Raw genomic sequence first — 23,510 nt, forward strand, 5'->3', positions numbered from 1 at the left:
TCCATTCATAGAGCCCCTGCATGGTGTACTAGCAAATCTGACATGGACCGGCCATTTACTAGGCATATGGCTCGCCTGCACATGGCGGTAGTCACCCCGCGCACAAAAGCTGCTCTATCCTGAACTATGGCTGCCTAGTTCTAACCCGTGTTGGAATCGGATAACCTAATAACTCAACCCTGTTCATCTGTTGCGGAGCCGCAGCTTTTCTGTATTCCTGGTTGATTACAGTGAGGGAATTGGATTCGGAACTATTTACAACAAACTGATCATACCCTTCACAATTATCTGCTTGTTATTGTGTTCTCTGGTTGTTCTTAGAGATTGCTTTTGTTTTTGTCCCACTTTACAGATTTCTATTATCAGATTGGAGTTTACATAGGCTGTTAAATACTCTAATTCAAAACCGGCTCGCTGCACAGCTTTTAACTCATGAACGTCATGTGATGGCAGATCTGTCTCTGGCAGACCTATAACCATCACTGCATATTCTGTGTTTGTTTATTTGATGCATTCATGATAATATAACTATAAGTGGCGTTTCCTATCCTGCATATTAATGTCCATGATTGTGCTGTTTTTTTGTTTTTTTTTGCATATACGTAGAAATTATGTATTCCAGCAGTAATTGAACTCTAACAATTTGCCCACTGCTCACTCCTGAGAATGTTTTTTTTATCAGCGGTAATTTTGAAATTCGAATCTTTGTAGGAAACTATCTAACCCCCCCTCCATGCGTAGGATACTCTTTTATGGACACATGCATATATTAAGTAATTTTTATCTCACATAATGCTCTTCTGGTTGGGCTGTTATACATATAAGTACCGCAAATAGTTTTGCCTCTCTTTGCTCGCTGGTCATGACAGGTTAAACACTCTCATATGTCTCATAAATGCCCTATTTGAATCATGAAAGTTTATTTTGTACTTGACTGTCCCTTTAACTGTTTGTGAGAAAACACATAAAATACATTATGAAGTACAGTCACTCATAATAACACTGTCTAATAAAAAATATTAAAAAAAAATATTGCACAAAAAAAGGTATTGGCGCACATCCATTTTCAAAAGCACAACATATCTTTTGAACTGATGCAAAAAAATGCCTGCAAACAACATCAAGAGACAACTATTCTTTTTAAATAAAATTGGGATCCCAGTCACACAACATGGCCAGACTTTGCCCAGCCAGTCACCACTCACAAGGTGCCCCAACACAGACTGGTCCCAACACTACAGTCCTTTGCCTCATATATATTTATATGTGTGTACATATGTATTTATGTATTTATAAGTGTATATATGCATTTACAGACATATATACAATATAAGCACATAAATACATAAGTATATATATATCGACAATTCTATAAGTGTCTTGGATCCCTTTGTAGTTAAGTAGATGAAAACATGAAAAATCATAATTATGCAATATTCATTTGTAATAAAGGTTTTAACTATGAATTAATGTAAATATTTCACATTCCAATGTGCTGCACATAGCAGAATATGTTCTATGTATTTATAAATAGATATTCATATATATCTATATATATCTATACCTATAAAAAGTCAAGTAGAGCGCACTCTCACCTATAGTTCATCCGCCAGGGTGCCAGAAGGTAGTAATCATGAAGTAAAAGGAAGGCACTCGCTGGTTATTTAAAAAAAAGGTGATATTTAATGTGACGTTTCGGGGGACACTCCCTGTCTGAGGAAGGAGAGTGTCCCCCCGAAGCGTCACATTAAAAATCACCTTTTTTTTTTAAATGACCAGCGAGTGCCTTCCTTTTACTTTGTGTATATCTATACCTATATATAATTATTTGTATTTATAGGCATAAATATATTTTACCAAAAAAACATCATATATGTACTGTATATATATAAATATGTACTTATGAATAAATAGAACATTTTCATATTCTTCTATGTGAAGAACATTGTAATGTGAAATATTAATATTCTCATGTTGCATTAGCGCACATGAGACCATGGGGCATATTTATCAAACTCCGTATGGAGCTTGAAGCCCCGTGTTTCTGGCAAGCCCCGTGTTTCTCGCCAGAAACACAAGTTATGAAGCAGCGGTCTAACCTGTCCGCCTGCTCTGAGGCGGCGGACAGACATTGCTGAAAATCAACCCGATCCAATACGATCCGGTTGATTGACACCCAATGCCTGCTCGGAAATTACAAAATAGACTAATCCGTAGAGGGTACAAAAAAGGCCCCTTAGAAAAATGTTGTAATGCAATAAAAACATATACTACAAACAAAGATGCAAGCCTTAATTCCTGTAAAACAGATTTTACTTTTAAAAAATCAGTAGTATTCACAACTGAATATTCCCAACAGTATGATGATATTGTAAAAATATTAAGGAAACATAAACATATTCTTTTGGGGGACGATATTATAAAACCATATGTAGAAAACATCAAATTTGTCCCCAAAAAAGCGAGGACATTAGCTCAGAGTCTTTCTCCTAGTATGGTAATCCATAAAAAGGATTTAAAACAAAATCGGCTTTTTAAGAGAGGCAACTTCAAATGTGGCAAACGTAACTGTCACATGTGTGCCCATGTGTTGCTAGGTGATTATTATACAAGTAGTATAACTAAACAGCGGTTTGAGGTAGATTTTTTTGCCAACTGTGGTACTACATTCGTAATCTATTACGAATCTTCTTACTTGCAACTTATGCCAATGTCAATATACTGGTCAAACATCCAGAAAAATCAGAAAAATGTTTGGGGAACATAATACAGACGTCAAAAACTATAATAAAGATTCTGCTGTGGCCAATCATTTCAATGGGTATCATTTTACAAATAAGGCAGATATGACCTTTAAAATTATTGACCAAGCTATTTTACCAATCAGAGGTAGAAATAAATATAAGATCTTAGAGAAAAAGGAATTGTATTGGATGTTGAAGCTAAAAACTAGACTCCCTATGGGTATGAATAAGGAGTGTGACATCAATTATTTTATTGATTAATCACAACACATATATTTTCTCCTTTCTTACTCTATCCATATATAGTCCTGGTAATTGATCATATATATATAAAAAAGTATTTCTTTCTCTTGTATTTATTTTCAGCCTAAGAAATAAGGTAGACATAATTTCCTTATAGGGTAATAGCATATATATAAAAAAAGTCCCTTGTTAAAATATTTGGTATATAAATAATTTTAGGGATTTTTTCCTGTATTGTATTGCTGTCCCTATTCTTAAGTTCTGTGTGTATGTATACAAAAGCATCCATATGTACATGTATATGTATGTACAAACTTGTATAAATTTATATACTTTGCTTAAATGACAATGTTTGTAAACTTTGGATCTGTTTTCCTATACACCCACTGCCCACCTTTGTGGGTTTGACCTGTTTGCTATCTCATGATATATTATTGGTTTATATCTTGAGTTTTTTTTAGCCTATGAGCCACAGGTGTTTCCTTTATAAGAGGGCATAGTATGTGTGATAGTTATGTCTATGAATAAGCGCCACTAGGGGGCGTGAAACCCGTCAGACTCCATGCCTGTTGTCTGTCAGCTCTCTCCTGGCTCTACAAGAGTGTTCAGCTTTTGCTGTTTTACTTGTTTTGCTCTAATAAAATTGGTATTTTTGGGGGGCGGAGTCCGGAGCTCACAAGAGCAGTCGCATAATCTTGCTGCTCTGGTCCTAGATATGCAATATACACCTTTATATATCATTTCTCATAGAGTTGAATCCTGAGAAATTCTCTAAACACACCTTGGACTCTTATCTAACAGTTGGTGGAAGCCAAATTTAATTTCAAGAGCTATCCTTTTGAGCTAGGACCGGGGCTTTGTTCTGAATCTGCACAGGCGGCCATCTTTCCACCCTCGTGGCTACAGATTTTCACAAATCTACCCGGACTTTCAAGATACAGTGAGAACTTTTGCCATCATTTAAACCCCCCCGGCGGGTACTCTTTGCAGGCCTGTCGTTACGGAGCAGTGCTACCTCACTAATCACTGAAATAGCACCGCAAGTACAACCGCCAATTTGCATCTACTGAGCTGACTGACCCAAAGAATGCATTAGAAGGTCGATATGGAGAACGCCGCAAACTTCTTAAAGGCACTGCACAATCTATTGGCAGAACATCATGCAGCCCTTGCTGAACAACTAAATATGGCATTTGAATCTGAAGCCCCGCAAGTATCCCGGCTGCCTGTACAAGTTGAGCCTGTCAAGGGGAAGTGCCTAGTCAACAGCGTGTTGGGGCCCCAGCACTTTGTAACTACCCTGACCATCCAGGATAAAACTAAGGCACAATCTATCACAGAGCTCGAGTCCGGAGATGCAATGCCTGCAGCCGAGATCAGTGACAGGTCTATTACAAGCAACGCTGCTTCTTTGCAGAGCGACATGAACTGCACAGCTGAGTCCCAATTAGTATGTATGCCTGTTCCGATCGCTTGGATATGCACACACAAGAGAGCCCCTGTCAAGGGTTTCCCCCAGGACCAAAGAGAGACACGATTGCTAAGAATATGCTCCTCTCCTACTTTTCTGCTTAAGGGAGTCCCGGGTAATACAGAGTTGCCGGCGCTTAATTTGGAGGCTGCCCAGGTACTGAAACATTACCTTTCTTCCTTCTCACCTGTATGGCCAACACCCCTGGCGATTTTACAGTTGACTGACATTGTAGATTACCTCCGGGAGACTCGGTCAGGAGTTGGTTAAATTTAGGACATACCAAGAACAACAGAACTATGATAATTATTTTATTGCTCCCCTGTACTCTGTTTATGTAAAGTATTGTTATATTTCCATAGCGGTCCTTTGACCCTGATGGAGTCTTTATGGTTTGCTTCATGGTTCATGGGGGTTTTGCCTTTCTATACAATTGTACTTCTGCCTATGTGCTTATGTAACTCTATATAGTATATTTACTTGACACAGGGACTTGGCTAGCTGCAGATCTGTTAATCTAAGCTGCTTGAGTATTTGCTTCCCATAGAACATTATATCGCTAGATGGGGGGGCCATCACAGTATCATTGTTTTATGCTAAATACTGTCTCTCATAGACTGAGTAATCCTATGTGTTGCTAACATCTATTATTCTGCAAAGTTGCTGCGTGGTGTCGCACCGTCAGCGGCCGAGATGGTGCGTTTTCTATGCAGTTATATGATCAGTCTCTTTCCAGTTTGTAGAGGATACAAAAATGCTCAGTCTACTATAGTGTACCCCTAAAATGTGTTGATTGCCCCAGATTTTATAATTTATTTATTGTTTCATTGGCTAATTTCCTGTGAGAGCGCAATTATGGACCTTTTGGACTTTTTTTAATGTATGGGCGCGATCCGATATAGATCGCAGTTTGCGGCGCAAGCGAGGGAACCGGCGTCGCCCGCAGTTTCAGCTCGCAACTCGAGCTATCCCATATAGGTCGCCGTCAGATGCTAACGTGCCGTAAGTCTGACAAACCAGCGATGTCCAGAAATCTGCGTAAGTACAAATTTCTGGCGTCGCCAGTGACTTGCGCCACGTTAGAAACTGCCGGCACCTATAAAACCTGACTAAAGTCTAAAACACCCGCACTGTCTAACACGCCTCCCTAACATAGCCCGCACTGTCTAACACGCCTCCCTAGCATAGCCCGCACTGTCTAACCCTCTATCCGCTATCCCCCCTCACTAGCCTAACAATAAAAAAGCTATTAACCCCTAAACCGCCGCTCCCGTACCCCGCCGCAACCTAATAAAGTTATTAACCCCTAAACCGCCGCTCCCGTACCCCGCCGCCAGCTATATTATATCTATAACCCCCTAAAGTGAGCCCCTAACACCGCCGCCATCTATATTAAAATTATTAACCCCTAATGTAAGCCCCTTACACTGCCGCCATCTCTATTAAAATGATTAACCCCTAATTTAATCTACCTACCCCGCCGCCAGCTATATTATCTATATTAACCCTAAGTATATTATAGTTAATATAGGTATTACATTATATATATTAACTATATTAACCCTAATTATATTAGGGTTAATATAGTTAATATAGTTACTATAGTATTTATATTAACTATATTAACTCTATCTAACCCTAACACCCCTAACTAAATTTATATTAAATTAATCTAATTCATTTATAAACTAAAATATTCCTATTTAAATCTAAATACTTACCTATAAAATAAACCCTAAGATAGCTACAATATAATTAATAATTACATTGTAGCTATGTTAGGGTTAATATTTATTTTACAGGTAAATTGTTAATTATTTTAACTAGGTATAATAGCTATTAGTTATTAACTATTTAATATCTACCTAGTTAAAATAATTACCCAATTACCTGTAAAATAAATCCTAACCTAAGTTACAAATACACCTACACTAGCAATAAATTAAATAAACTACAAACATCTATCTAAAAATACAATTAAATTAACTAAACTAAATTACAAAAAAAAACAAACACTAAATTACAAAAAATAAAAAAAAGATTACAAGATATTTAAGCTAATTACACCTATTCTAAGCCCCCTAATAAAATAATAAACCCCCAAAATAAAAAAAATTCCCTGCCCTATTCTAAATTAAACAAATTTCAAAGCTCTTTACCTTACCAGCCCTTAAAAGGGCCTTTTGTGGGGCATGCCCCAAAGAATTCAGCTCTTTTGCATACAACAAATACAATCCCCCCCCCCATTACAACCCACCACCCACATACCCCTATTCTAAAACCACCCAAACCCCCCTTAAAAAAGCCTAACACTACCCCCCTGAAGTTCTCCCTACCTTGTCTTCACCACACCGGGCCGAACTCCTGATCCGATCCGGGCGATGTCTTCCTCCAAGCGGCAAAGAAGAATTCTTCCTCCGGCGATGTCTTCCTCCAAGCGGCAAAGAAGAATTCTTCCTCCGGCGACGTCTTCCTCCAAGCGGCAGCAAAGTCTTCATTCTTCCGGCGGCATCTTCAATCTTCTTTCTTCGCTCCGCCGCCGCGGAGCATCCATCCTGGCCGACTGCTGTACTTGGAATGAGGTACCTTTAAATGACGTCATCCAAGATGGCGTCCGCCGAATTCCGATTGGCTGATAGTATTCTATCAGCCAATCGGAATTAAGTTAGAAAAATCTGATTGGCTGATTGAATCAGCCAATCAGATTCAAGTTCAATCCGATTGGCTGATCCAATCAGCCAATCAGATTGAGCTCGCATTCTATTGGCTGTTCCGATCAGCCAATAGAATGCGAGCTCAATCTGATTGGCTGTTCGGATCAGCCAATCGGATTGAACTTGAACCTGATTGGCTGATTCAATCAGCCAATCAGATTTTTCTAACTTAATTCCGATTGGCTGATAGAATCCTATCAGCCAATCGGAATTCGGCGGACGCCATCTTGGATGACGTCATTTAAAGGTACCTCATTCCAAGTACAGCAGTCGGCCAGGATGGATGCTCCGCGGCGGCGGAGCGAAGAAAGAAGATTGAAGATGCCGCCGGAAGAATGAAGACTTTGCTGCCGCTTGGAGGAAGACGTCGCCGGAGGAAGAATTCTTCTTTGCCGCTTGGAGGAAGACATCGCCGGAGGAAGAATTCTTCTTTGCCGCTTGGAGGAAGACATCGCCCGGATCGGATCAGGAGTTCGGCCCGGTGTGGTGAAGACAAGGTAGGGAGATCTTCAGGGGGGTAGTGTTAGGCTTTTTTAAGGGGGGTTTGGGTGGTTTTAGAATAGGGGTATGTGGGTGGTGGGTTGTAATGGGGGGGGGGATTGTATTTGTTGTATGCAAAAGAGCTGAATTCTTTGGGGCATGCCCCACAAAAGGTCCTTTTAAGGGCTGGTAAGGTAAAGAGCTTTGAAATTTGTTTAATTTAGAATAGGGCAGGGAATTTTTTTTATTTTGGGGGTTTATTATTTTATTAGGGGGCTTAGAATAGGTGTAATTAGCTTAAATATCTTGTAATCTTTTTTTTTATTTTTTGTAATTTAGTGTTTGTTTTTTTTTGTAATTTAGTTTAGTTAATTTAATTGTATTTTTAGATAGATGTTTGTAGTTTATTAAATTTATTGATAGTGTAGGTGTATTTGTAACTTAGGTTAGGATTTATTTTACAGGTAATTGGGTAATTATTTTAACTAGGTAGATATTAAATAGTTAATAACTATTTAATATCTATTATACCTAGTTAAAATAATTAACAATTTACCTGTAAAATAAATATTAACCCTAACATAGCTACAATGTAATTATTAATTATATTGTAGCTATCTTAGGGTTTGTTTTATAGGTAAGTATTTAGATTTAAATAGGAATATTTTACTTTATAAATGAATTAGATTAATTTAATATAAATTTAGTTAGGGGTGTTAGGGTTAGATAGAGTTAATATAGTTAATATAAATACTATAGTAACTATATTAACTATATTAACCCTAATATAATTAGGGTTAATATAGTTAATATATATAATGTAATACCTATATTAACTATAATATACTTAGGGTTAATATAGATAATATAGCTGGCGGCGGGGTAGGTAGATTAAATTAGGGGTTAATCATTTTAATAGAGATGGCGGCGGTGTAAGGGGCTTACATTAGGGGTTAATAATATTAATATAGCTGGCGGCGGTATAGGGGGATTAGATTAGGGGTTAATAATTTTTATATAGGTGGCGGCGGTGTAAGGGGTCAGATTAGGGGATAGATAAGGTAGATGGCGGCGGTTTTAGAGGCTCACAGTAGGGGGTTAGTTTATGTAGATGGCGGGCGGGGTCCGGGAGCGGCGGTTTAGGGGGTAATAACTTTATTAGGGATTTCGGGGGGGGGGGGATCGCGGTTGACAGGGAGATAGACATTGCGCATGCGTTAGGTGTTAGGTTTATTTTAGCAGATCGCGGTTGACAGGGAGATAGACATTGCGCATGCGTTAGGTGTTAGGTTTATTTTAGCAGCCAGTTTAGGGAGTTACGGGGCTCCAATAGTCAGCGTAAGGCTTCTTACGGCTGCTTTTTGTGGCGAGGTGAAAATGGAGTAAGTTTTCTCCATTTTCGCCACGTAAGTCCTTACGCTGCATATTGGATACCAAACTGCGCGGGTTTGGTATACCTGCCTATGGCCCAAAAAACTGCGGGCGACGGCAGAAATATACGGGCGTAACTTCTAGGTTACGCCGTATATGTGATACCAAACCCGCGCAAATATTGGCGTCGCCGGCTTTTGCGGGCGACGATTTATATCGGATCGACCCCTATGTCAGGGACCCCTCCTTTACTTTATCAGTCTTCTTATTCTAGATAGGAAATATTATATTATGTGAATGTTAAGCAGTATAGTTAGTACCTTTGCCTTAACCTTGTTCCACAACTTATCGTGAGACCATTATTTACCGAGAGTTGGTCAGTACAGAATAATTTCTGTTATATAATGAACAAAAAACCTGAGGTCCAAATAATGAGATCCATAAGTGGTCTCCTTTTTTTCAGTTAGCCCTCTGCTAACATCATCACTCCATAAAGAATGAGGTCTAAGAGAGGCCTCCTGTATTACTTAGAGGGCTTAAATTGTTATTGGCACGTTTTATTTTTATTTTTTTCTCTTTGGGTGTTTTTCTCACTTCTCCGCAGTAACTGTTTATTTTCTAAGTTTTATATCATATGGACAACAGGCATCGCTCATTACAAGTAAACTTTTATTTGGTAATTTATATTATGATCTTTGCTATCACAAACATGGTTAGAGACTAATCTATCCTAAGCTTTTTTGTTACAACAGACTCTGTTCAATTCATGTGCCTTTTTCAACATGTAACCTTTATTATTCATCCTGTCATAAGTCTTTTTGGAACGCAATCACCCAATGTTGTAATACTTTCTATGTATGCCAAAATCTTGACCTCAATAAAAATTATAAAAAAAAAAAAAAAAAAATTTGTATTTTCATTATACACTACCCCTTGGAGTGCCTGCCCGGTTCTTTTCTGTTTTCTGACAGTTAATGGCTCAATTCCGCCACTGCTACGGCACTCTGTGATTTGAGGATATGTCTGGATAACCTTTATGGGTCACTTCCGTGACTGAGGAGCTGAGGTTCGGAAGTTGCTAGGACCAGCGTGTTTGCATCTCCATGGGATTGGGTTTGTGCGCGTGTTGGGTGTTTTTTCCCACTTTTTTTGCTCCATTAACTTCTATGGGGGAATAGTTTATCGCACAACCAATATTCTAAGTTTGGCTTTTTGCACTAGTCAGGTTAGCGCACAAGCGAAAACAGTTTACTTTCAACTTATAACACAAGCTCGCTACAGGACTCACGCAAAAAGCTTACTATTAGCGCAGTTAATGCTCAAGTGGGAACATTAAATAATGCTCCACTTGCAATCTGGCCCTCTATCTGTCAATCAATAACACCTGGATGACATGGATGCATAGAGGGGTTATGTGCCCCCATTAGACAAACAGTGATCAATTATTTGTAATAAAATTAAAGGGACACTGAACCCAAATTTTTTTCGTGATTCAGATACAGCATGCAATTTTAAGCAACTTTCAAATTTACTCCTATTATCAAATTTTCTTCATTCTCTTGGTATGTTTATTTGAAAAGCAAGAATGTAAGTTTAGATGCTGGCCCATTTTTGGTGAACAACCTGGGTTGTCCTTGCTGATTGGACAGCATCAATAAACAAGTGCTGTCTATGGTTCTGAACCAAAAATGTGCTGGCTCCTTAGCTTAGATACCTTCTTTTTCAAATAAAGATAGCAAGAGAACGAAGAAAAATTGAGAACAGAAGTAAATTAGAAAGTTGCTTAAAATCTGAATCATGAAAGAAAAAAAATGTGGGTTCAGTATCCCTTTAAGAAACAAACATTTTGGGAGCATATGGGTGGGAAGAGATCATTAAAAGAATATACCCCTCACAATTTGAAGCCCTCTTCAATCCTGCTGACCTGGGCACAAGCTTTGTGGGCCTTGGATAAATATGCTCCTGAAGCCTTATGTTATATGCTGATGTGATTGTCCTTTACATATGCAAAACTTTGACCCTCAAAAAGAGAAAATAATTTCTCATACAGTGATACAATTACAGAACTCTATCGGCTAGATTTAGAGTTTTGTCGGTAATGACCCGCGTAGCTAACGCTGGCTTTTTTCTGGCCGCACCTTTAAAATAACTCTGGTATTGAGAGTCCACAGAATGGCTGCGTTAGGCTCCAAAAAGGGAGCGTACAGGCATATTTAACGCCACTGCAACTCTCGATACCAGAGTTGCTTACGGACGCGGCAAGCCTCAAAAACGTGCTCGTGCACAATTCTCCCATAGGAAACAATGGGGCTGTTTGAGCTGGAAAAAAACCTAACACCTGCAAAAAAGCCGCGTTCAGCTCCTAACGCAGCCCCATTGTTGTCTATGGGGAAACACTTCCTACGTCTGCACCTAACACTCTAACATGTACCCCGAGTCTAAAAACCCCTAACCTTACACTTATTAACCCCTAATCTGCCGCCCCCGCTATCGCTGACCCCTGCATATTATTTTTAACCCCTAATCTGCCGCTCTGTAAACCGCCGCTACTTACATTATCCCTATGTACCCCTAATCTGCTGCCCCTAACACCGCCGACCCCTATATTATATTTATTAACCCCTAATCTGCCCCCCACAACGTCGCCTCCACCTGCCTACACTTATTAACCCCTAATCTGGCGAGCGGACCGCACCGCTATTATAATAAAGTTATTAACCCCTAATCCGCCTCACTAACCCTATAATAAATAGTATTAACCCCTAATCTGCCCTCCCTAACATCGCCGACACCTAACTTCAAACATTAACCCCTAATCTGCCGACTGGAGCTCACCGCTATTCTAATAAATTTATTAACCCCTAAAGCTAAGTCTAACCCTAACACTAACACCCCCCTAAGTTAAATATAATTTAAATCTAACAAAATAAATTAACTCTTATTAAATAAATTATTCCTATTTAAAGCTAAATACTTACCTGTAAAATAAATCCTAATATAGATACAATATAAATTATATTTATATTATAGCTATTTTAGGATTTATATTTATTTTACAGGTAACTTTGTATTTATTTTAACCAGGTACAATAGCTAAAATAGTTAATATTATTAAATTACCTGTAAAATAAATCCTAACCTAAGTTACAATTAAACCTAACACTACACTATCAATAAATTGAATAAAATACCTAAAATTACCTACAATTAAACCTAACACTACACTATCAATACATTAATTAAATACAATATCTACAAATAAATACAATGAAATAAACTAACTAAAGTACAAAAAATAAAAAAGAACTAAGTTACAAAAAATAAAAAAATATTTACAAACATCAGAAAAATATTACAACAATTTTAAACTAATTACACCTACTCTAAGCCCCCTAATAAAATAACAAAGACCCCCAAAATAAAAAAATGCCCTACCCTATTCTAAATTACTAAAGTTCAAAGCTCTTTTACCCCAAAGAATTCAGCTCTTTTGCCTGTAAAAAAAACACATACAATACCCCCCCCCAACATTACAACCCACCACCCACATACCCCTAATCTAACCCAAAACCCCCTTAAATAAACCTAACACTAAGCCCCTGAAGATCTTCCTACCTTATCTTCACCATACCAGGTTCACCGATCGATCCAGAAGAGCTCCTCCGATGTCCTGATCCAAGCCCAAGCAGGGGGCTGAAGATGTCCATGATCCGGCTGAAGTCATCATCCAAGTGGGAGCTGAAGATGTCCATGATCCGGCTGAAGTCATCATCCAAGCAGGAGCTGAAGAGGTCCATGATCCGGCTGAAGTCTTCTATCAATGGCATCTTCAATCTTCTTTCTTCCGGATCCATCTTGAAGACCTCTGACGCGGAACATCCTGCTGGCCCGACGGACTACCGACGAATGAAGGCTCCTTTAAGGGACGTCATCCAAGATGGCGTCCCTCGAATTCCGATTGGCTGATAGGATTCTATCAGCCAATCGGAATTAAGGTAGGAAAATTCTGATTGGCTGATGGAATCAGCCAATCAGAATCAAGTTCAATCCGATTGGCTGATCCGATCAGCCAATCAGATTGAGCTCGCATTCTTTTGGCTGTTCCGATCAGCCAATAGAATGCGAGCTCAATCTGATTGGCTGATCGGATCGGCCAATCAGATTGAACTTGATTCTGACTGGCTGATTCTATCAGCCAATCAGAATTTTCCTACCTTAATTCCGATTGGCTGATAGAATCCTATCAGCCAATCGGAATTCGAGGGACGCCATCTTGGATGACGTCCCTTAAAGGAGCCTTCATTCGTCGGTAGTCCGTCAGGCCAGCAGGATGTTCCGCGTCGGAGGTCTTCAAGATGGATCCGGAAGAAAGAAGACTGAAGATGCCGTTGATAGAAGACTTCAGCCGGATCATGGACCTCTTCAGCTCCCGCTTGGATGATGACTTCAGCCGGATCATGGACCTCTTCAGCTCCCGCTTGGATGATGACTTCAGCCGGATCATGGACATCTTCAGCCCCCTGCTTGGGCTTGGATCAGGACATCGGAGGAGCTCTTCTGGATCGATCGGTGAACCTGGTATGGTGAAGATAAGGTAGGAAGATCTTCAGGGGCTTAGTGTTAGGTTTATTTAAGGGGGTTTTGGGTTAGATTAGGGGTATGTGGGTGGTGGGTTGTAATGTTGGGGGGGGGGTATTGTATGTGTTTTTTTTACAGGCAAAAGAGCTGAATTCTTTGGGGCATGCCCCGCAAAGGGCCCTGTTCAGGGCTGGTAAGGTAAAAGAGCTTTGAACTTTAGTAATTTAGAATAGGGTAGGGCATTTTTTATTTTGGGGGTCTTTGTTATTTTATTAGGGGGCTTAGAGTAGGTGTAATTAGATTAAAATTGTTGTAATATTTTTCTGATGTTTGTAAATATTTTTTTATTTTTTGTAACTTAGTTCTTTTTTATTTTTTGTACTTTAGTTAGTTTATTTCATTGTATTTATTTGTAGATATTTTATTTAATTAATGTATTGATAGTGTAGTGTTAGGTTTAATTGTAGGTAATTGTAGGTATTTTATTTAATTAATTTATTGATAGTGTAGTGTTAGGTTTAATTGTAACTTAGGTTAGGATTTATTTTACAGGTAATTTTGTAATTATTTTAACTATTTTAGCTATTGTACCTGGTTAAAATAAATGCAAAGTTACCTGTAAAATAAATATAAATCCTAAAATAGCTATAATATAAATATAATTTATATTGTAGCTATATTAGGATTTATTTTACAGGTAAGTATTTAGCTTTAAATAGGAATAATTTATTTAATAAGAGTTAATTTATTTCGTTATATTTAAATTATATTTAACTTAGGGGGGTGTTAGTGTTATGGTTAGACTTAGCTTTAGGGGTTAATAAATTTATTAGAATAGCGGTGAGCTCCAGACGGCAGATTAGGGGTTAATAACTATTTATTATAGGGTTAGTGAGGCGGGAGTGAGGGGGATTAGGGGTTAATAACTTTATTATAGTAGCGGTGCGGTCCGCTCGGCAGATTAGGGGTTAATAAGTGTAGGCAGGTGGAGGCGACGTTGTGGGGGGCAGGTTAGGGGTTAATAAATATAATATAGGGGTCGGCGGTGTTAGGGGCAGCAGATTAGGGGTACATAAGTATAACGTAGGTGGCGGTCGGCAGATTAGGGGTTAAAAAAATTTAATCGAGTGGCGGCAATGTGGGGGGACCTCGGTTTAGGGGTACATAGGTAGTTTATGGGTGTTAGTGTACTTTAGAGCACAGTAGTTAAGAGCTTTATGAACCGGCGTTAGCCCAGAAAGCTCTTAACTACTGACTTTTTTCTGCGGCTGGAGTTTTGTCGTTAGAATTCTAAGGCTCACTTCAGCCACGACTCTAAATACCGGAGTTAGAAAGATCCCATTGAAAAGATAGGATACGCAATTGACGTAAGGGGATCTGCGGTATGGAAAAGTCGCGGCTGAAAAGTGAGCGTTAGACCCTTTCCTGACTGACTCCAAATACCGGCGGTAGCCTAAAACCAGCGTTAGGAGCCTCTAACGCTGGTTTTCACGGCTACCGCCAAACTCCAAATCTAGGCCTATGTTACGGCTAGATTTAGAGTTTTGTCGGTAACGACCCGCGTAGCTAACGCCGGCTTTTTTCTGGCCGCACCTTTAAAATAACTCTGGTATTGAGAGTCCACAGAATGGCTGCGTTAGGCTCCAAAAAGGGAGCGTACAGGCATATTTAACGCCACTGCAACTCTCGATACCAGAGTTGCTTACGGACACGGCCAGCCTCAAAAACGTGCTCGTGCACGATTCCCCCATAGGAAACAATGGGGCTGTTTGAGCTGAAAAAAAACCTAACACCTGCAAAAAAGCAGCGTTCAGCTCCTAACGCAGCCCCATTGTTTCCTATGGGGAAACACTTCCTACGTCTGCACCTAACACCCTAACATGTACCCCGAGTCTAAACACCCCTAACCTTACACTTATTAACCCCTAATCTGCCGCCCCCGCTATCGCTGACCCCTGCATATTTTTTTAACCCCTAATCTGCCGCTCCGTAAACCGCCGCTACTTACATTATACCTATGTACCCCTAATCTGCTGCCCCTAACACCGCCGACCCCTATATTATATTTATTAACCCCTAATCTGCCCCCCACAACGTCGCCTCCACCTAACTACACTTATTAACCCCTAATCTGCCGAGCGGACCGCACCGCTATTATAATAATGTTATTAACCCATAATCTGCCTCACTAACCCTATAATAAATAGTATTAACCCCTAATCTGCCCTCCCTAACATCGCCCACACCTAACTTCAAACATTAACCCCTAATCTGCCGACTGGAGCTCACCGCTATTCTAATAAATTTATTAACCCCTAAAGCTAAGTCTAACCCTAACACTAACACCCCCCTAAGTTAAATATAATTTAAATCTAACGAAATTAATTAACTCTTATTAAATAAATTATTCCTATTTAAAGCTAAATACTTACCTGTAAAATAAACCCTAATATAGCTACAATATAAATTATAATTATATTATAGCTATTTTAGGATTTATATTTATTTTACAGGTAACTTTGTATTTATTTTAACCAGGTACAATAGCTAAAATAGTTAAAATAATTAAAAAATTACCTGTAAAATAAATCCTAACCTAAGTTACAATGAAACCTAACACTACACTATCAATAAATTAATTAAATAAAATACCTACAATTACCTACAATTAAACCTAACACTACACTATCAATACATTAATTAAATACAATATCTACAAATAAATACAATGAAATAAACTAACTAAAGTACAAAAAATAAAAAAGAACTAAGTTACAAAAAATAAAAAAATATTTACAAACATCAGAAAAATATTACAACAATTTTAAACTAATTACACCTACTCTAAGCCCCCTAATAAAATAACAAAGACCCCCAAAATAAAAAAATGCCCTACCCTATTCTAAATTACTAAAGTTCAAAGATCTTTTACCTTACCAGCCCTGAACAGGGCCCTTTGCGGGGCATGCCCCAAAGAATTCAGCTCTTTTGCCTGTAAAAAAACCACATACAATACCCTCCCCCCCCAACATTTCCACCCACATACCCCTAATCTAACCCAAAACCCCCTTAAATAAACCTAACACTAAGCCCCTGAAGATCTTCCTACCTTATCTTCACCATACCAGGTTCACTGATCGATCCAGAAGAGCTCCTCCGATGTCCTGATCCAAGCCCAAGCGGGGGGCTGAAGATGTCCATGATCCGGCTGAAGTCATCATCCAAGCGGGAGCTGAAGAGGTCCATGATCCGGCTGAAGTCATCATCCAAGCGGGAGCTGAAGAGGTCCATGATCCGGCTGAAGTCTTCTATCAACGGCATCTTCAATCTTCTTTCTTCCGGATCCATCTTGAAGACCTCCGACGCGGAACATCCTGTTGGCCCGACGGACTACCGACGAATGAAGGCTCCTTTAAGGGACGTCATCCAAGATGGCTCATCGGATCGGCCAATTGGATTGAACTTGATTCTGATTGGCTGATTCCATCAGCCAATCAGAATTTTCCTACCTTAATTCTGATTGGCTGATAGAATCCTATCAGCCAATCGGAATTCGAGGGATGCCATCATCGCTTGCCGGATCATGGACCTCTTCAGCTCCCGCTTGGATGATGACTTCAGCCGGATCATGGACATCTTCAGCCCCCTGCTTGGGCTTGGATCAGGACATCGGAGGAGCTCTTCTGGATCGATCGGTGAACCTGGTATGGTGAAGATAAGGTAGGAAGATCTTCAGGGGCTTAGTGTTAGGTTTATTTAAGGGGGTTTTGGGTTAGATTAGGGGTATGTGGGTGGTGGGTTGTAATGTTGGGGGGGGGGGTATTGTATGTGTTTTTTTTACAGGCAAAAGAGCTGAATTCTTTGGGGCATGCCCCGCAAAGGGCCCTGTTCAGGGCTGGTAAGGTAAAAGAGCTTTGAACTTTAGTAATTTAGAATAGGGTAGGGCATTTTTTTATTTTGGGGGTCTTTGTTATTTTATAAGGGGGCTTAGAGTAGGTGTAATTAGTTTAAAATTGTTGTAATATTTTTCTGATGTTTGTAAATATTTTTTTATTTTTTGTAACTTAGTTCTTTTTTATTTTTTGTACTTTAGTTAGTTTATTTCATTGTATTTATTTGTAGATATTGTATTTAATTAATGTATTGATAGTGTAGTGTTAGGTTTAATTGTAGGTAATTTTAGGTATTTTATTTAATTAATTTATTGATAATGTAGTGTTAGGTTTAATTGTAACTTAGGTTAGGATTTATTTTACAGGTAATTTTGTAATTATTTTAACTATTTTAGCTATTAAATAGTTCTTAACTATTTAATAGCTATTGTACCTGGTTAAAATAAATACAAAGTTGCCTGTAAAATAAATATAAATCCTAAAATAGCTATAATATAATTATAATTTATGTTGTAGCTATATTAGGGTTTATTTTACAGGTAAGTATTTAGCTTTAAATAGGAATAATTTATTTAATAAGAGTTAATTTATTTTGTTAGATTTAAATTATATTTAACTTAGGGGGGTGTTAGTGTTAGGGTTAGACTTAGCTTTAGGGGTTAATACATTTATTAGAATAGCGGTGAGCTCCAGTCGGCAGATTAGGGGTTAATGTTTGAAGTTAGGTGTCGGCGATGTTAGGGAGGGCAGATTAGGGGTTAATACTATTTATTATAGGGTTAGTGAGGCGGGAGTGAGGCGGATTAGGGGTTAATAACTTTATTATAGTAGCGGTGCGGTCCGCTCGGCAGATTAGGGGTTAATAAGTGTAGGCAGGTGGAGGCGACGTTGAGGGGGGCAGGTTAGGGGTTAATAAATATAATATAGGGGTCGGTGGTGTTAGGGGCAGCAGATTAGGGGTACATAGCTATAATGTAGCTGGCGGCGGCGTGCGGACGGCAGATTAGGGGTTAATAAGTGTAGGTAGCTGGCGGCGACGTTGTGGGGAGCAGATTAGGGGTTAATAAATATAATATAGGGGTCGGCGGTGTTAGGGGCAGCAGATTAGGGGTACATAAGGATAACGTAGGTGGCGGTCGGCAGATTAGGGGTTAAAAAAATTTAATCGAGTGGCGGCGATGTGGTGGGGGCTCTGCTTAGGGGTACATAGGTAGTTTATGGGTGTTAGTGTACTTTAGAGCACAGTAGTTAAGAGCTTTATGAACCGCCGTTAGCCCAGAAAGCTCTTAACTACTGACTTTTTTCTGCGGCTGGAGTTTTGTCGTTAGAATTCTAACGCTCACTTCAGCCACGACTCTAAATACCGGAGTTAGGAAGATCCCATTGAAAAGATAGGATACGCAATTGACGTAAGGGGATCTGCGGTATGGAAAAGTCGCGGCTGAAAAGTGAGCGTTAGACCCTTTCTTGACTGACTCCAAATACCGGCGGTAGCCTAAAACCAGCGTTAGGAGCCTCTAACGCTGGTTTTCACGGCTACCGCCAAACTCCAAATCTAGGCCTTAGTCTTTGGGGCCTAGAATCTTACAGACAGGGAGTGCTAGAAGTGTATAGCTATATGATAATCTCTTGTCTCTTTTTGGATGTCTATTTAATATACAGAACCACTTCCATCTAATTTACAATAAGTGTAAAACTTATGAGAAGGGCACATGTGTGTACATAATTGTTAATATTATTTTGGAAGCTAGTCTTTAGTAGGACCATTGATAGCTGAGATTTTAGCCTGTTTGATTACCTTGAGGCTGTTCTGCCGTTTGACCCTTCCTGAAGTCGTATGAGAACAGATCCATTTACTGAGACTGTTGAACAGATAGCAGATAGTCTTCGGAGACGGAACAATATTGAAAGGTGGAGGCAAGGTACATTTGTCATCAAAATAGCTTAGCCATAGCTTGGCTCGCGCAAACTTCCACTCCTTATCTTCATGATTCTAGAACAGCAAGAACAGATAAACGTCTGTCAGCAAAAGAATGTAGATAGAGAGAAAAACAATACTCAGTGGCTTCTGCAGTTATGCTTTGACCTTGGATATATCTCAGTATCCAATGTACCCTGAGGCTTTGATAGATAAAGAAAGCAATGGATTCAGCTTCAAAGCAATGACCATATTTAACAAAGCACAGGGATCTCTCTGTTTAAACATTGTGCTCTTTATATCATAAACACACTGGTGCCAGCTCTTTGAGGTTATTAGGAAGAAATTCATTCCAGACTGCAAAATAACTATACCATAAAATAAACTAATTCAGAATGTTCTTTAAAGGGACAGCAAATACTTTCAGATTGTACAATTTCTAATTATGTGCAGTAAAACAACCCCCTCCTCCCCCTGCATTCAGACCTCTGTAACACTTTCTGTCTTTTTAGCCATCCTATGTTTTAAGATATAATCTGTAAATTCCATCAAATTGGTAAGTTTTGCTTAAGACTTAAAAAAGGAAGACACTCTTCCGAAAGCTTGTCGTCTTATAAATGTATAGTTAGTCCAATAAAAAAGTATCATTGCTTAATGTAATACTCTTGTTATTTTGATATCTAAATCTCTGGACTAACACGGCCACTCCAATCAATGTGTATGTATATATTTGTGAAAGATTGAATATTATGTTGCGACACTTGTATTTGTAATTTTTGTTGCACACATTTGTTATTTAAATACAAGGAAAGTAGCCTCTGTTGATGGAAAATATAGGTTTATCTGATGATGCTGCCATGAATAAAATGTTTCACTTACTGCTATGAGCTGGAAGCTTTTATGGAGCATAGCCACGAGAAGCTTGGTGAGCACTATCACAACCACCACATTGTATGTGCCAACGATAACTGCTCCTACAAATGACGGAAGTTCATCACTGTAGCTGAACCTTGTCACAAACAGGGCTACATGTGCAAGTGAGAAAATGTACCAGAACAGAGCATAGCATGTTCCAATGAATCTGCAATAAAACAACAAGGGATGTTAGCTAGACCACAGTATCGGCTTCATTGGTTGCGTTCAGTATCCAGTATCGTATACGTTGTATTTTACAAATAAAATAAATTAACTTTGTGTATATTATATACAACACTCTCTGTGATACCGTGAATGGAATAATCTGTCATAAATACAAAATCATCTCTAAGCCATCTCTACAGAACATCACGTCTACTTTCATTGGTTTGGCTATAATGCCAAATTCTAAATAATAATTCACTTCAGTGAATTCCTCATTTTGGGCAGTCACTAATCTAATTGCTTTAGTGCAAGACTTCAGGCTGTATATTTGACCTTTGTAAGTGGAATTACAAGATATAAAACTGATGTTGGTATAATTGATTATGAAAAGTTAACTAATGGACAGTTTTTTTTTACTTTTAACCAGTACATCAGCCCAGGAATGTAGAACATATTTAGAAATACTCAATTTAGTTTTGAACCTTTTAACATTTAGTTGAGAGACTTTTGTAAAGTAACAGATGACTAACAATTAATAAGACAAGATTATGATGTGTAAATCACATTATTGTTACTTAAGGATTATTTGTGCAAAGAACATGACTAAAGTGTTTGCAAAAGAGAAGCATCAGTAACAGTAAACATCTGATGAAGGTGCATTAAACCTATACAGCAAATGTCTATTCCTGGAGGTAGCATTGCTTTAATGATCAGTCTAGAACTCACGAATGGAAGGTGTCATTGCTTTGCTGTTCACAAAATATCCCCACACAGTCCTTCTGCTCATTTGTGGTGTAGCCTTTGTCATAGAGCTGAGTCAGGCCAATGGTGAAGGAGAACAGTACAAGAAGGAACATCCCCAGGAACTTTCCAAAGTCTTGCAGCATCTGCCCCATAGAAATCTGGAAATAAAGTTACAATTAGTGTTCTTATGTGTATCTGTGTATGTTTATTTATATATATGTTTATTTATATAAATGTTTATTTATATGTATGTTTTTTTATAAATATGTTTATTTATATATATGTTTATTTATATATATGTTTATTTATATGTATGCTTATTAATATACGGCTAGATTACGAGTCTAGCGTTAGGGTTAAAAAGCAGCGTTGAGAGGTCCCAACGCTGCTTTTTAATGCCCGCTGGTATTACGAGTCTGGCAGGTACATGTGTACCGCTCACTTTTCTTCCGCGACTCGAGCTTACCGCAAATCCACTTACGTCAATTGCGTATCCAATCTTTTTAATGGGATTTGCCGGTATTACGAGTTTTGGAAGAACTGAGCAATAGACCCTCTCCTGTCAAGAGTCCTATCGCATTTAAAAGTCAGTAGGTAAGAGTTTTATGGGCTAACGCCGTAACATAAAACTCTTAACTAAAGTGCTACAAAGTACACTAACACCGATAAACTACCTATTAACCCCTTAACCAAGCCCCCCCCCCACATCGCAAACACTTTTATAAAATTTTTAACCCCTAATCTGCCGACCGGACATCGCCGCCACTTTAATAAATATATTAACCCCTAAACCGCCGCACTCCCGCCTTGAAAACACTAATTTAGTTTTATTAACCCCTAATCTGCCGTCCCTAACATCACCGCCACCTATCTACATTTATTAACCCCTAATCTGCCACCCCCAACGTCTCCACTACTATATTAAAGGTATTAACCCCTAAACCTAAGTCTAAACCTAGCCCTAACCCCCCCAACTTAAATATAATTTTAAATAATCTAAATAAAATTACTACAATTAAATAAATTAATCCTATTTAAAACTAAATACTTACCTATAAAATAAACCCTAAGATAGCTACAATATAACTAATAGTTACATTGTAGCTATCTAAGGGTTTATTTTTATTTTACAGGCAACTTTGTATTTATTTTAACTAGGTACAATAGTTATTAAATAGTTATTAACTATTTAATAACTACCTAGTTAAAATAAATACAAATTTACCTGTAAAATAAATAAGTTACAATTACACCTAACACTACACTATCTTTAAATAAATTACCTAAACTACCTACAATTAATTACAATTAAATAAACTAAAGTACGAACAACAACAAACACTAAATTACAGAAAATAAAAAAATAATTAAAATTTTTTAAAACTAATTACACCTACTCTAATCCCCCTAATAAAATAAAAAAGCCCCCCAAAATAATAAAATTCCCTACCCTATACTAAATTACAAATAGCCCTTAAAAGAGCCTTTTGCAGGGCATTGCCCCAAAGTAATCAGCTCTTTTACCTGAAAAAAAAGACAATACCCCACCCAACCCTACTCTAAAACCCACCCAATCCCCCCTTAAAAAAACCTAACACTACCCCCTTGAAGATCACCCTACCTTGAGCCATCTTCACCCAGCCGGGCACAAGTGGACCTCCAGAGGGGCAGAAGTCTTCATCCGATCTGGCTAGAAGATGCCGCCTGGATGAAGACTTCTGCCGGTCTGGATGTCCTCTTCTGGCCGGATCGGATGAAGACTTCTGCCCCTCTGGAGATCCACTTGTGCCCGGCTGGGTGAAGACGGCTCAAGGTAGGGAAATCTTCAAGGGGGTAGTGTTAGGTTTTATTAAGGGGGATTTGGTGTGTTTTAGAGGAGGGTTGGGTGTGTGGGTGGTGGGTTTTAATGTTGGGGGGGGTATTGTATTTTTCTTTACAGGTAAAAGAGCTGATTAATTTGGGGCAATGTCCCGCAAAAGGCCCTTTTAAGGGCTATTTGTAATTTAGTATAAGGTAGGGAATTTTTTTTATTTTGGGGGGCTTTTTTATTTTATTAGGGGGGATTAGAGTAGGTGTAATTAGTTTAAAATTCTTGTAATTATTTTTTTATTTTCTGTAATTTAGTGTTTGTTGTTTTTTGTACTTTAATTTATTTAATTTAATTGTATTTAATTGTAGGTAGTTTAGGTAATTAATTTAATCATAGTGGTAGTGTTAAAGGGACAGTCAAGTATAAATTAAACTTTCATTATTCAGATAGGACTTTTAATTTTA

The 23,510-nt window shown here is 38.5% G+C and overlaps 1 protein-coding gene across 1 annotated transcript in view; it reads right to left on the reverse strand.

The window, feature by feature from the left end:
- Positions 1 to 23,510, reverse strand: part of TRPC1 (transient receptor potential cation channel subfamily C member 1) — a 174,785-nt gene that overhangs the window by 5,404 nt on the left and 145,871 nt on the right. The window contains exons 10-12 of the mRNA XM_053709004.1: positions 21,219 to 21,394; positions 20,292 to 20,493; positions 19,293 to 19,487 (exon numbers count right to left, since the gene is read on the reverse strand). Coding sequence (XP_053564979.1) covers positions 19,293 to 19,487; positions 20,292 to 20,493; positions 21,219 to 21,394 — 573 coding nt within the window. The remainder of the gene's footprint in view (positions 1 to 19,292; positions 19,488 to 20,291; positions 20,494 to 21,218; positions 21,395 to 23,510) is intronic.

Source organism: Bombina bombina, chromosome 4, assembly GCF_027579735.1.
Source record: "Bombina bombina isolate aBomBom1 chromosome 4, aBomBom1.pri, whole genome shotgun sequence".
Taxonomy (NCBI): domain Eukaryota; kingdom Metazoa; phylum Chordata; class Amphibia; order Anura; family Bombinatoridae; genus Bombina; species Bombina bombina.